This window comes from Bubalus bubalis, chromosome 2, assembly GCF_019923935.1.
Source record: "Bubalus bubalis isolate 160015118507 breed Murrah chromosome 2, NDDB_SH_1, whole genome shotgun sequence".
NCBI classification, from domain to species: domain Eukaryota; kingdom Metazoa; phylum Chordata; class Mammalia; order Artiodactyla; family Bovidae; genus Bubalus; species Bubalus bubalis.
This window is the reverse complement of record NC_059158.1, coordinates 82,364,729-82,379,769: the sequence shown is the minus strand read 5'-3', so window position 1 is coordinate 82,379,769 and position 15,041 is coordinate 82,364,729. Positions and strand designations below refer to the sequence as shown.

The window sequence follows — 15,041 nt, the reverse complement described above, 5'->3', positions numbered from 1 at the left end:
AAGGATCAAGTGAGAAATAGGAAGAGTCAGAGAGTATGCTTGTTTGTAAGCCTTAATTGTGCATTTGTTGATGACATAACCATTTAATAGCAAATATATATTAAGAACCTTATGTTTTTCTATTAGTTTGTTATTTGATATATATAATGTTTTGATGTTTATTTTCTATTATTCTACCTAAGAAACTGGGGAGAGTGCATGACATGGGTAAGGTCAATGGACATTTGCAGGGCCATCAGAGGTTTTTTTGGTTGTAATTTTTAAAAACATTTTCACAGATGTATTATAAATACACTTTTGCTTCCATATTAGTGTGTGTGTGTATGTGTGAATGTGTGTGTATACTGTTGAAACAGCAGCATGTATAAAATTTGCTGACAATGTTTGTTATGTGTGAACATTATAATTTCAATTACTGCAAAGCCTTTATGCCAAAGTGAAATGCCTCTTTGACCTCTGTTGCACTAAATTAAAATCCAGAGCTTAAATGTATAAATCACACAGAAATATTCTACAGTTAAAGCAAGCTTATTCTTTAAAAGCATGAATACTTGTAGAAGCCAAAATATATCCTTTTTTGAAGCTTCCAAGAAAAACACTTACGCAAATGTAATGACAGTGAAGTCGAGCCAGTTCCATGGGTCTCGAAGGAAAGTAAAATCTTCTAAACAGAAGCCCCTTGCAATAATTTTTATAAGTGATTCAAAAGTATATATTCCTGTGAAGGTGTACCTGGAGACAAGTATCCAAAAAGAATGAATAAACTAATCACTTTCTTTCATGACATATCAATTTCTTAACACTCTCTCATTATGTTAATAACAAACATTTAAAAAGGAATCCATGCAGGTTAAAATTATTTTCATGGAAATAAAACATAGTCTGAAATTTAAATTCAGCTCCTTAATGCACACAGAGTTGTTTTTAAATTGCCCTAAGAGCAGAGTGAGAAATACATACTGTATAAAGTGTATCTGAAATGTCTTAGTATTGACACAAATGAATAGAGCCTCCTGAGAATTATCCAGTACATTCACATGATGGAGTAACTGATCAATAATATTGTGGAAGCATAAAATTATTTTCCTTAGAAAGTAAAATGCTTAATTTCAATCATGTTTTATGACTGAGGGAACATTGACAAATTAGTAAGTCTTAAGCTTTCCTCTTTTTTCAAGATAAGCTAAGTTAACTTAGTTGGGAAAAGAATTTTGTTCATGCCAAATGGATAATTCTAGGGTCATCAGAGGTGAAAACCTAATTTTGAATAAAATATTGAGACAGATTGGAAATCCAAAATTTAAATCACTTACTCAGTTTAAATGAGAAGAAATTTATAGATTTCCAACTAGAAACTTAGATGTTTTAATCTTCATCTCAGAAGTTGAATAATGAAATCACAGAAACAAGGGTGACTTGAGACCTGTGGGCCTCACACATTAGTGTTAATACTTAAGCAATCCTTTGTATATGATTTTTTTTTAATTTCCTTCAGAATCTCTGGGCTTCCCTAGTGGCTCAGCTGGGAAACAATCCACCTGCAATGCAGAAGATCTGTGTTCGATCCCTGGGTTGGGAAGATCCCCTGGAGAAGGGAAAGTCTACCCACTCCAGTATTCTGGCCTGGAGAATTTGATAGCCTGTATAGTCCATGGGGTTGCAAAGAGTTGGACACGACTGAGCGACTTTCACTTCTTCAGAAACTCTATCTTTTTATTGGTTCTAACCTGGAAGTGTCCAGGAAGGGAAAAGGCCCTTAGAATACCCCCATGGTTGGTGTTTTAAGGGTCAGAAGCCACAGAGCAATAGTGGTCACCACGCCAGCCATGAGAACAGCCCCAGCAGCACTTACCACATATCTTGCCTCGCTGTCCTCAAAGTATCCCAGAAGAGTCCATTAGAACAGTTAGCAATGCACTTGGTTTCTGAAAATGCTACTCTTTTATTTCAGTATGCGTGTGTGTGTGTGTGGGGGGTGGGTGTTAGTTGCTCAGTTGTGTCCAACTCTTTGTGACCCCATAGACTATAACCCGCCAGGTTCCTCTGCCCATGGAATTCTCCAGGCAAGAATACAGGAGTGTGTTGCCTTTTCCTTCTCCAGGGGATCATTCCGACCCAGGGATTAAAACCTGGTCTCCTGAATTGCAGGCAGATTCTTTACTGTCTGAGTGACTAGGGAGGCTCAGTTAGCAGAGTCCTCAGTTTATTAAATATTCAAGTTTGAAAATCCCAAATTTCGGGATTTTTTTCCCAGCAGATATTTTGGTTGACCACATTTGAAACCAATATGGGCCTGGCACAGAGTTGATGTGCCTAATGGAAGTGTAAACTTGGTGAGGCTTGATAGTATGTTTTTAGGGCATGTGGAAGACTCATTGAATTAATCTGGAAATTAACTGGAACCAAGGTCTACCACATTGGTTCCTTTCTGTGATAACTTTCACCATATTTGCTCTGGCCACTGTATGTCCTAAAGGAAGAGTGATGAATGTGCAAGAATGATGGGCTTCTGGTCACCACCAAGTACACATGGAGAGATATTAAATCCTAAATACATATATAGACATAGATATACATCTCTATGTCTATGCAACAATACACACACACACACATATACATACTCACATAGGTGGCTTATAAGTTGAACTTACTCTACATTCTTTGTCCAGTCGGGAGGGTTACTCATTGTCATAAACACACAGTTTGTCAAAATAGTGCACATAATTAGCATGCTGAATAATGTAGGTTATTGTTAAGGAACACACAGAAGAAAACCCAAACCCATGTTTTATATTATATAAAACTAACACTGAAAAGCTCAACCTGCAGTTTGGCCAGGCATCAGTGACAAACATACTGTGGGCAAATCATCTAATCTCTTTAAATTTCATTTTTCTCATCCTTAAATTTAGATAATAACACTACTCTCACAGGGTAGTTGTATAGATTGAATGAGATAATGTATGAGAAATCTTTATACAAGTATAAAGTGTGGCTTTTGCTACTATTATTAAATCAATCTATTTATTCCCAGAAGACCTTATTGGGAAAACTGTGGGCATTCTAGAGTTGCATAGCTTTTGAGCAGAGAGCACTGATGTGAACTAATTTAGTTGATTAAAATAGTGAATTGCTGAGGAAGGCACATCCTTGCAGAATTATAATTTCTTAAACACATGTGATACAATATGGGTGAATATATTATAGTACGGTGTTAAATGTCAGGTTGCTTTATTTCAAATGTTTGTAAACATATAGCAGCATTGGATAAGATTGAAAGTGAATATTTCAAAGTCATGACTTAGCATGATAAAATTCAACATAAAGGTGATCTTAGCAACATGAAAATGACTCGGGTAAGTCACTCAACCTCTCTGTGCCACTGAACTTTCTAGTGTCTCCACTGAATTTTACGCAATGGAGCTAATCAGATGTGGAACTCATCAGTTTGAGGTTACAGATTAAATGGGATAATATGTGTGAGTTATTGGAATAGGTCTGGTTAGTAGCTATGATCTAAATGTTAGTGAAACAAATGACTAGGACCTAACAGAATTATGGAGCTGAAAGGGACCTTGAAAAACAACTGTTTAATTCCTATATTTTAGAAATCATAGAAATAAAACTAAAACTTTAGAGAAATTAGATAACTTGGCCAAGGAGTAAAACACAGATTTCTTGCATTCATATCTAACATTCAACAACAGTCAACAGCCCAAGCAAAAATTTTCCATAAGAGAAAAAGAAAGTTTTCATCAAATGACCACACGATGGCACTAGGAACACAAACTATGATAAATAAACCTCCATAAACGTAAAAGCTCGGAACATGTAAAAGTTATGTTTCAAATCTTTGAAATTCACTAATACCATACTTATACCATGAGGAATCTCTTGTTATCAGTTTAAAAATAGAGTGGAATTTTAAGTTTTTGTCTACTTGGAAGTAGATGATAGTTATACCAGTAATGGTCTAGAAGATAGAGCAGATGATAATTATAGATGATAAGTAGATGATAATTATACCAGTAATTCTATATTTATTATTGCCAAAGCCGTCAAATGAGACATAATCAGAAGTGAAGGCTTTTGGCCAAGGAGTAGGAACAGATAAATTTAGTTGCAGAGTCCTTTTTTTTTTTTTTTTTTTTTTTTAACACCAGTGAGAATCACAAAGCTAAATCCCTGAAGACCTTTTGGAAATACAATCCCTGCATCTTTCATTAACTTTCAGAGTCTTTACTAAGCAATCAGTTTTGCACAGCAGAGTCATAATTCAATGACTTCCATTTGAAATTCAGCCAGTGATCCAGTACTTCCTTCACAAATTTCATTAGGAAAGTTAAAAAACTAGCTACATATTGGCCAGAGCCCCCTGATCGTCTCCAATGGAAATTATGCTTAAAGGCTAACTCTAAGGTACCCTACAATGCTTTATATTATAGATATGGTTATACTTGACTATATTATATTATATTATACATGACTATATTATATTATACTTGACAAACCTGGATACAGGTTTGGTTTTCTTGCTATTATATCAGGATTCCATGCAAATTCCAGAAAGTCACAAACTTTATACAATATTGTAAAAATAAGTCTGTTCTACACTAGATTTATAGGATGAGTAATTTTAGAAAGAGATATATAATGTTAGACTTTGATATATAATAGACTAAAATATATATATATAGTGTGTATATATAATAGTAAAGACTGTAAATTTCAGTAACATTAATGTAATAAATTTTAAGAAAATGCTTATATGACAAAAGGAAATACAAAATGAAAATGATAAAAACCACAGAATATGACATTTCCCAACTTAATCTTACATTTTGCTACAAAGCACTTATAGATTATGTACAAATAGCTAATATCGATCACTTGAAAAGGATATGAATGTACCAAAATCTTAATAGCTATTTTCCTAAGAGGATTGAAGGGAGTTAAAATGTACAGGGCAGAGGTGGCACTGAACCGGAAGATGGCCTTCCCTTTATTCAATACTATAAAAGTCTGTAAGATAGGAACACAACACACAAGTATAAAAGTATCAACCATTTAAACTCTATTACCCACCTTCTGTTATTTGTCAACATGAATTATTCCAGTGTTGCAACTTTTTGATGTGTACCATAAGGACAAACTGTTCCAGGCTCACTTAACTAGAAACAATATCCAGTGATATCACTTACCTTTGACCTGATACTGCAGTTTTATTGTTTATAAGATAGTTAGCCAAAATAATTTATTTTCTTTCTTAGTATTTTAAATATCTAAGTTAAATGAAAGTCTCAAAAGGGTTCACATTTCATTCCACAGATCCTTAAGACACTGCAGTTCTTTTACAGTGATTTCAGCTTTCTCATTTTGATTACCTTGAAAATTAATGCCGTAGAATGCAAAATCATTCAATAAAACTAATACTTTTTGAAATATTCTTTTACCATTTCTCCTTATAAAAAATCACTCTGTTTATAATAGGAAATAAAAACAGCCACCACTAAATCCACTCTTGGGTTAGATGGATGTAAACCAGTGATTGATTTCTGGAGGCCAAGTTCCCTGGAGAGTATCTGTTGACTAGAGTACTAAATTCTGTATTTGGATTTCTGAGTTAGCTGACACATTGAATTCCAGTCCCAACTGATTGTCTATTTCATGTAGTGCTTTCTTAGCATAGAGGAAAAGCTCAAAGACCCTGTAGAATCCAAGATGCATGGATGTGAATGGAATTGGCATTCCAAAATTTAGCCATATTTGAGCACAATTAGCGGTATGTAGACAAAATAACAACAACAAAGCAGCAACATACAACCCTGTATCAAGGATTCTTACTCATTGTTTCTTAGGACCTTTATATATATTCAAATAGCCTGGGGGTGATGAAAGGAAGCCTATTTCTCTACGAATAGCCTATTTCTTTATGAAGAACATGTCTTGGGAAGGGAACTACAAATCTTTTAAATTTAAATTCACCCATTCTTTCAAAAATTCCACCCCCCTTCTAAGATGCATAGATGGAAGCCAGCATTACTGCATAGCAAGCATTAACCTTATGTTTACTTTCTAGTAAGACTCTTTGACAAGAGTTTATTCTCTACGTTTAGTCTTCAGATATTCACAGATTTCTCAACTCTTTTTCCCTCTATTTTCAGGGTTTTCTAAATGCAAGCAATCATTCCAAAATATTTACTGAGATATTGTTTTAAACTAGCGCTTCCTGGCTGGTATGGTAGAAGTGCCCTAAATGAGAGCTTTGAACTTGGTCCAACCAGTGCTGGTCTCCCAACTTTTTCCTGATCTGCAACATGACACTGAGAGTAAGTATTTAGAAACGTGTCTGCCAAACTAATTTTACATCTGTCGCATCTAAAAATAAAACACAAGAGTGTATTTTGTGGGTCTGTTTTTTCAATTTTCTGAAAATTAATTTTATTGTATTTTATAGACTAGCCACCTCATCTTCGCAACAGAGAGTTTGAGAAGCATTGCTCTACATGTAATTTTGACTCCATGTTTCCACTTTCATCTCTGATGGACTATGGGTCAAGAATACAAAGAAAACTGTATCATCATATCCGTTTGTAAGAGGTAAGCGTTTCACATGTGCTTACTGGAGGAACAATCACCTGTGTCTCTAGTACTTTGTGCCTTTTTCTCTGATTCATTCAGTGCCCCGTCCCTAAATGACATTGTGATATCATCATACACAGTGCACACACTTGTGCAATGCAAATGCTTTTGCCCTAGGAAGTACACACATGCAAGGACACAGCAAGGCCCTGAGGGAGCTAATTCGGGGCCAAATATGGTCCACCTTGCAAACCTCTTGCCTATGCTTCCTCACCCCAGAATTATGCTGAGTACACTCTAGTAGAAATATTATGGGCTCGGAGTGGGAGAGCCAGTAAAAACATAACATAGGATATACTTTTAAAAAATAAGAATACCCTTGTTTCAAATAATATTACAAGCCTAATTTTGGAAAGGGCTTCCCTGATGGCTCAGTGGTAAAGAATCTGCCTGCAATGCAAGAGATGCAGGTTCAATCCCTGGAGCAGGAAATGGCAACCTACGCCAGTATTCTTGCCTAGGAAATCTCATGGACAGAGGAGGCTGGGAAGCTACAGTCCATGGGGTCGCAAAGAGTCAAACACAACTTAGTGAGTAAACAACAACAAACAACAAATTTTGGAAAAGAAGTTACAGTCCATATGGGGCTAAATCATGAACTTGGAGAGGGGAATGAAGATGATCCTGACTGTAGCTCAGTGGATAAGAATAACAATGCAGCTCATCCTGAGGAGATGTGACCACGCACAGAAAAGATCACCTGTGACTCTGGCTGTGTAGCGAGCCTCCAGCCCAAACCATGAGCAGACCTAACAAAGGAAGAAGTAGGAAAGACAGAGGCAGGGGGTGACGAGGCCAAAGGCAAAGCTGCAGAGGCCAAATGAAAGGGTGTAAGAACCTCTGCCCTAAAGACCACGAAGAAAAAGAAGCAAGACTCTGAAATTGAACCAAGAGGAGCCCAGAAACGCACAGAAAAAGAGCCAGAACTCAGCAGGGTGAAGCTAACGAACGCCACAGCACCCCTGATGCTGATAAACAATTCTCAAAAGTCCTTACACATAGAGAAATTAATACTTAGACACAAAAGTTAAAGGCAAAAGGACATAATTCTCAATTGTTCAAGACAGACAGAGACTTTTACTGATTTTAGGATATTTTCACTTATTTACTTACAAAATGCAAAGACTGTATTTTTAACTTCAAAAGTTAAGAAATGTGTGCACACTGTGTAAGTGCCTACGATTAGAATGTATAATGAAATTAGTGAGGTTTTACTATATAGCAATGCTTGTTCTTTAATTTTTGCCAGCAGTATAGAGAGATAAGACGTTCTTGATAGAGTTCCCAGGAAGCTGACGATGAGATCAGCATTAAGGGACCATTTCAGGGTTTCTTCTGTGAGGACTCTGTTGTTCCCAGGTTGAAACATATATATTTACATACAATCTACACAAATATTTCCTTAAAGTGTTTATGGATTCATTTTAAACTGATGACTTACAGAGAAATCTAATGTTAGAATCTTGAATCTGTAACCATTTTTATGTGAGTAAGTTCCATTTAGAACTTCAAATTTACTGTTTGTAACTAATTTCATGTCTATTTCATCATCTATCTGTATTCATCCTCCTTATATTTACTTGCACATCCAAGAAGCCAGACATTTAGTTCGTAAGTATTAAGATTAACAAAAGGATGTGTGTGCACGTGCATCCTCAGTCGCTTACTTGCCCCCAAAGACTCTCAAATACACATTGCCCCAAGCAATGGTATTGATAGTACTGAAGGGAGAAGAGAGTAAGAAGGGAACACTGTTACTTACAAGTAGTCAAGTAACTCTAGAATTTTCCAACATAGAGATATCTGCCTTTCTCATTTCACAGGTAAGGGGTCAAAAAGAAAACAGCAGGGAAGGTAGACAAGATATTTCTGTACTTTAAATTGTATAAACAAATATGTATGGAGAAGGAAACGGCAACACACTCCAGTATTCTTACCTGGAGAATTCCATGGACAGAGGAGCCTGGCAGGCTATAGTCCATACAGTCCCTGGGGTCGCAAAGACTTGGACATGACTGAGTAACTAACATTTTCACTTTCAGGCAAAATGTTTCTGTACTTTAAATTGTATCAACAAATATGCAACTTTATGCAAAGCAAGATTTATGAGCTGTTCGACTGAGTGACATTTTTAACTACCTGCCCCTAATTTTTTATTGTAATACACCTAATATAAAATTTACCATTTTAACCATTCTAACTGTACAAGTTAGGTATTAACGTTTTTAATGAATGTACTGAATGTGGAAGTGAGAAATAGATTTAAGGGACTAGATCTGATAGACAGAGTGCCTGATGAACTATGGACGGAGGTTCATGACATTGTACAGGAGACAGGGATCAAGACCATCCCCATGGAAAAGAAATGCAAAAAAGCAAAATGGCTGTCTGGGGAGGCCTTACAAATAGCTATGAAAAGAAGAGACGTGAAAAGCAAAGGAGGAAAGGAAAGATATAAGCATCTGAATGCAGAGTTCCAAAGAATGGCAAGAAGAGATAAGAAAGCCTTCCTCAGCGATCAATGCAAAGAAATAGAGGAAAACAACAGAATGGGAAAGACTAGAGATCTCTTCAAGAAAATTAGAGATACCAAGGGGACATTTCATGCAAAGATGGGCTCGATAAAGGACAGAAATGGTATGGACCTAACAGAAGCAGAAGATATTAAGAAGAGGTGGCAAGAATACACAGAAGAACTGTACAAAAAAGATCTTCATGACTCAGATAATCAGGACGGTGTGATCACTCACCTAGAGCCAGACATCCTGGAATGTGAAGTCAAGTGGGCCTTAGAAAGCATCACTATGAACAAAGCTAGTGGAGGTGATGGCATTCCAGTTGAGCTACTTCAAATCCTGAAAGGTAATGCTGTGAAAGTGCTGCACTCAATATGCCAGCAAATTTGGAAAACTCAGTAGTGGCCACAGGACTGGAAAAGGTCAGTTTTCATTCCAATCCCAAAGAAAGGAAATTCCAAAGAATGCTCATACTACCGCACAATTGCACTAATCTCACACACCAGGAAAGTAATGCTCAAAATTCTCCAAGCCAGGCTTTAGCAATACATGAACCATGAACTTCCAGATGTTCAAGCTGGTTTTAGAAAAGGCAGAGGAACCAGAGATCAAATGGCGAACATCTGCTGGATCATGGAAAAAGCAAGAGAGTTCCAGAAAAACATCTATTTCTGCTTCATTGACTATGCCAAAGCCTTTGACTGTGTGGATCACAATAAACTGTGGAAAATTCTTCAAGAGATGGGAATACCAGACCACCTGCCCTGCCTCTTGAGAAACCTATATGCAGGTCAAGAAGCAACAGTTAGAACTGGACAAGGAACAACAGACTGGTTCCAAATAAGAAAAGGAGTATGTCAAGGCTGTATACTGTCACCCTGCTTATTTAACTTCTATGCAGAGTACATCATGAGAAACGCTAGGCTGGAAGAAACACAAGCTGGAATCAAGATTGCTGGGAGAAATATCAATCACCTCAGATATGCAGATGACACCACCCTTATGGCAGAAAGTGAAGAGGAACTCAAGAGCCTCTTGATGAAAGTGAAAGTGGAGAGTGAAAAAGTTGGATTAAAGCTCAACATTCAGAAAACAAAGATCATGTCATCTGGTCCCATCACTTCATGGCAAATAGATGGGGAAACAGTGGAAAGAGTGTCAGAGTTTATTTTTGGGGGCTCCAAAATCACTGCAGATGGTAATTGCAGCCATGAAATTAAAAGACGCTTACTCCTTGGAAGGAAAATTATGACCAACCTAGACAGCATATTAAAAAGCAGAGACATCACTTTGCCAACAAAGATCCGTCTAGTGATCATGTATGGATCACTAGTGGTCCATTTTCCAGTGGTCATGTATGGATGTGAGAGTTGGACTGTGAAGAAAGCTGAGCGCTGAAGAATTGATGCTTTTGAACTGTGGTGTTGGAGAAGACTCTTGAGAGTCCCCTGGACTGCAAGGAGATCCAACCAGTCCATTCTAAAGGAGATCAGTCCTGAGTGTTCATTGGAAGGACTGATGCTGAAGCTGAAACTCCAATCCTTTGGCCACCTCATGTGATGAGTTGACTCATTGGAAAAGGCTCTGATGCTGGGAGGGATTGGGGGCAGGAGGAGAAGGGGATGACAGAGGATGAGATGGCTGGATGGCATCACCGACTCGATGGACTTGAGTTTGAATGACCTCCGGGAGTTGGTGATGGACAGGGAGGCTTGGTGTGCTGCGATTCATGGGGTCGCAGAGTCGGACGTGACAGAGTGACTTAACTGAACTGATCTTAACATTCTTTAAATCTAGTTAGTTTAATAAAAATTTCATCAACATATCTACTCAGGAAAATTTTTATTGCATTAAGTCACTTCAATATAAAAGAAAAACTTCAGAATTGAATGTGGAGGAGAAAAGGCTGATACAGTAGTATCCAGCTTGAAACAGACTTCTTTTTTTTTTAAACAGCCCAAGGCTGTAGGAAATTCATGAAGTCATTTTAACCTGAGAATAATACTGTGCCTCAGAACAAATTTCAAGACAGCATTTTGACTGAATTGGAAATGAGATGTTATATATAAAATGCCACTTTAGAGACACATTTATAGGAATGTAACTCTTCATATACTAAGTATTGATCAGGCTTGTCACTTATCTCTTCTATGTATAGCTACTAAACTCAAGTAGCATTTACTAAGTCCCTATATGTTAAGCTGTTAATATGTATGAGTGTTTCCGACACTTGGAAAGCAGCCTAGACCTAATTCTCAGTCCAATTGCTAATTCAGTTTACTTCAATGCAGAAGATGTGTGTTAACCATTTAGCACAATATTCACAAAGTTCTGTGCTAAAGTTTGTAGGGAAAACAAAGACCCTCAAGAAACTTGGAATAAGTAGTAAGTTATTACCCCAAGAAGCCTCAAAACTAGTAAATGTTCAACAATCTCTACTGACAGAAGAAAATCTAGAAGTATTAGTGAAAGTTTACTTAGACCAGAGCTACCAAATAGAAATACTACATGAACTACAAATCTGAGCCACATATGTGATTTTAAACATTCTAATACCCATATTTTAAAAAAGGGGGGGAAAAGCAGATGAAATTAATCTGAATAATATTTTCTTTAACCCAATATATCATATATATTATCATTTGAGGATGAAATCAATACTAAAAATTATTGAGATAATTTACCTCCTCTTTTCATACCATTCTAAATCTTCAAAGACTGAACATGCCACATGTCAAATACATTTCAAGTACAACAGCCACGCATGAATGCTGTCCACTGAATTGGGCAGCACCAACCTAGGTGTAAACCATTTATTGTACTGCCAGGTCATACTCTCTTCAGCAAGCTTTGTTAGGTAAAAATGCATTCCAGCTTTAAAGAAAACAACAACAAAAACCCAAGCAGGTTAACACTCCTGATAATCAAAGTTTAATAGTCTAGAAAGCAAAATTAGGAAAATACAAGTAGGATTTGTTTTTTTTTTTTTTAATTCTTTTTTCTTTTTTAAAAATGATTTAGGATTTGTTTTAGCTTATGTATTTATTAAGAGTGTGGACTCTGGAGTTGGATGCCTGGCTCAAAATCTGGTTGTGCTGCCTTCCAGCATTGAGATCCTGGACAAGTTATTAATTTTTCTGTGACTCATTTGTCTCTTTTGAAAAATGGGAATATATACACTAAGCTTGGGGCTTCTCAGGTGGCACTAGAGGTAAAGAACCGGCCTCCCGGTGCAGGAGACGTAAGGGACACGAGTTCGATCCCTGGGTCAGGAAGATGCCTTGAAGAAGGACATGGCAACTCACTCCAGTATTCTGCTTGGGAAATCCCATGGACAGAGGAGCCTAGTGGGCAATAGTCTGTGGAGGCACAAAGAATCAGAAACAACTGAAGTGACTTAGCACGCACTCATGCAGTAAGCTCACAGAGGTGTTGTGATTCTAATTTAGTAGGTCAGATTGTGATGTCCAGTGTTCTGTACTTTTAATGAATAACTAGGGTGATCTGCAATAGGAGGACTATGAATCTGTTTTTGTTATCAATGCTTATGCTATGCACCTGCATTGAAATCTTACCCCTTTATACACTTCATAGTCAATAAGACTTAAGTCAACTTAAGTTATACTAGTTTGGTAGGATTATTGTTTATGAATCTGTACTTGTTAACTATTTAGTAATCCTTCTTGTCTCTGAGACTTTAGAAGATGATTTTTCTTTTCCCCTCAGGATGAACACTGAATTTAACAAACTATAGTTTCCCAGTTCCCTTAAAAACTATGTCCATTATCTTAATTTTTCTTTAAATCTAGGTGTTTTCCTTCTTAAATAGTTTAAACCTAAGGCCCAGCTTTGTGTTTATCTAAAATTATTTAAAAATTGCCAAATAAAAGGATCGACGCCAACTCAATTTGCCTGCTCTTATAGTAAATGTACTGGCAAAAGCAAAAGAAATAACAGAGGAAGGTGAGCAGTGACCATGAATAATAGAAAAACAGAATATGCTATCAGTCGATTACATTTATTCTTTAGCCTCAAAATTTAGAGAGGCAATTTTCAACTTGTACTTATACTGTAATCCAAAAATGTGCTTGGAGGTCAACTGTTTGGACCTCTGACAATCTTTTCCCAAAGAAAGGATATATATTTACACATAGATTCAAAAGCCTATGTAATTCCTAATGAAATAGAATTCTATGTAATGACAGCATGGAACTCTATCACTCTTTATAAGAAATCATCGCTCTAAAAGTGGTAACAGATTTCTAAATTGGGCAGCAACTCTCTCCCCACTTTGATATTACCCTGGCATTCAAATAAGGGAAATTCCCTGGCTCTATCTTCTTCGAGAAGTGGGGTCAACCTTTTTCTAGCTCTAAGCTGTTGGCCTGAGAAGAGGTTCCAGCAAGAAAGGGCAGAATGATACCACATGGCAGAAGAGATGCTTCTGAGCTTTGGGTGTAAATAATTGCATAGAAAGGCAAGAGATTCCCATTAGTACATATCTCTGGGGACATCTTTCACTGTGGGCCAATTCCTTGGCATCTAATTATATTTTTTCCCTATGAGCTACCTAAATTATCTCACCTACTTCTTTGCCTTTTTTTTTTTTTAAATAACCTGTGGATTCAGGCCAAGATTTTCCTCATTTCCTGGCTCACTGAGGGATGGAAAGCTTTCTCACAGGTTCTCTACCTGATTCCAAAGTGAGTGAGCCATAATTTACAAAACGTTTTCTCTCCCAATCTCATTCTACTTTTCTGCTTAGATGGGGGATAACCAGCCTAAAGAACAATCTATGAACTGATGCCTGCCCACGGCCCACCAAGCTTTAATATCCAGTCCTCATTTAATTGTCTTGAAGCCAGGGATCACAAACCAACACCCCACAGAGGCTAGACAGTGCAAGAGACATGCTAATTTCTGGTATGCAAATCAGTGATGCCAGATCTAGTAGTGTGTGAGAAACCTAAACATGCAGGTTTACACATGTTTGTGCAATCTTCTGATTTATAAATCTCAGACACTAATTCAAAATTTTAAACAGTATTGCATGAGACAAACAAAAATACATCTGCAGGCTCAAGGCCTCATAGTTTTTTTTTTTTTTTTTAATTAATTTTTGCTTTAAGTTAATGCAAAGGAGAAAAATATGTACCCAGAAAAGAATCTATAAAATTGTTTGTCCCTAAGGTAGAATAGGGTAGAATAGTTGGGTACAATAGTTGCAGTGGGGCCAGTGCTAGAGATGACCCCATAATTGGTCCCCAGCTGGATTCCCGTCAGCTGGTTACAGATGCTTCTGCCTCTGCCTCAGACACAGAGAAAAAATTATAACTACCGGTAAATTGATAAAATCTGGGGGTCAAATATTTCTCATCCCTGTATCTTTAGCCTATAACACGGTTATGGTACATAGTCCATGCTCAGTTAATTTTTCATTGACAGAAAAGGACTAATTGGCCCAGTTTTATTGCAGATATTGCTGTGTGAAGACTTTGGGCAGATTATTCCATGTCAATTTCTTCATCTGAATGGAGAAGATTATAATACTACTAACCTCAGGGTGGTTTAAAGGATAGAAATGAAATAAAACATGTGAATCCCCTTAATGAATTCCAAGTGCCATATAAACACAAGGATTAAAGGATTAAAAATGTAAGTATCTCTGGTTCTCAAATATATACACATACAAACACTTGTGTATACAAACTCAAATATATACACAAACACTTGTTAAAACTTATGTGTTTTAACATAAGTTAAAACAAAGCAGTGCCAATTTTCACATTGGAACTTTGCTGCTCAGTTTCTTTCCTCCCAAATTTCATATTCAAAAAACAATGCCACCCGTTTGCTCCCATCTAATCAGTTCAGTTTAGTTGC

General features: G+C 36.9%; 1 protein-coding gene across 4 annotated transcripts in view; it reads right to left on the bottom strand.

The window, feature by feature from the left end:
- The window catches only part of SCN1A (sodium voltage-gated channel alpha subunit 1), a 153,851-nt gene that overhangs the window by 67,252 nt on the left and 71,558 nt on the right, over positions 1-15,041 (bottom strand). For all 4 annotated transcript variants that reach the window (XM_025275667.2, XM_006065127.3, XM_044934431.1 and 1 more), the window contains exons 3-5: positions 4,904-5,022; positions 2,652-2,741; positions 604-732 (exon numbers count right to left, since the gene is read on the bottom strand). In XM_025275667.2, the coding sequence (XP_025131452.1) occupies positions 604-732; positions 2,652-2,741; positions 4,904-5,022 (338 nt within the window). The remainder of the gene's footprint in view (positions 1-603; positions 733-2,651; positions 2,742-4,903; positions 5,023-15,041) is intronic.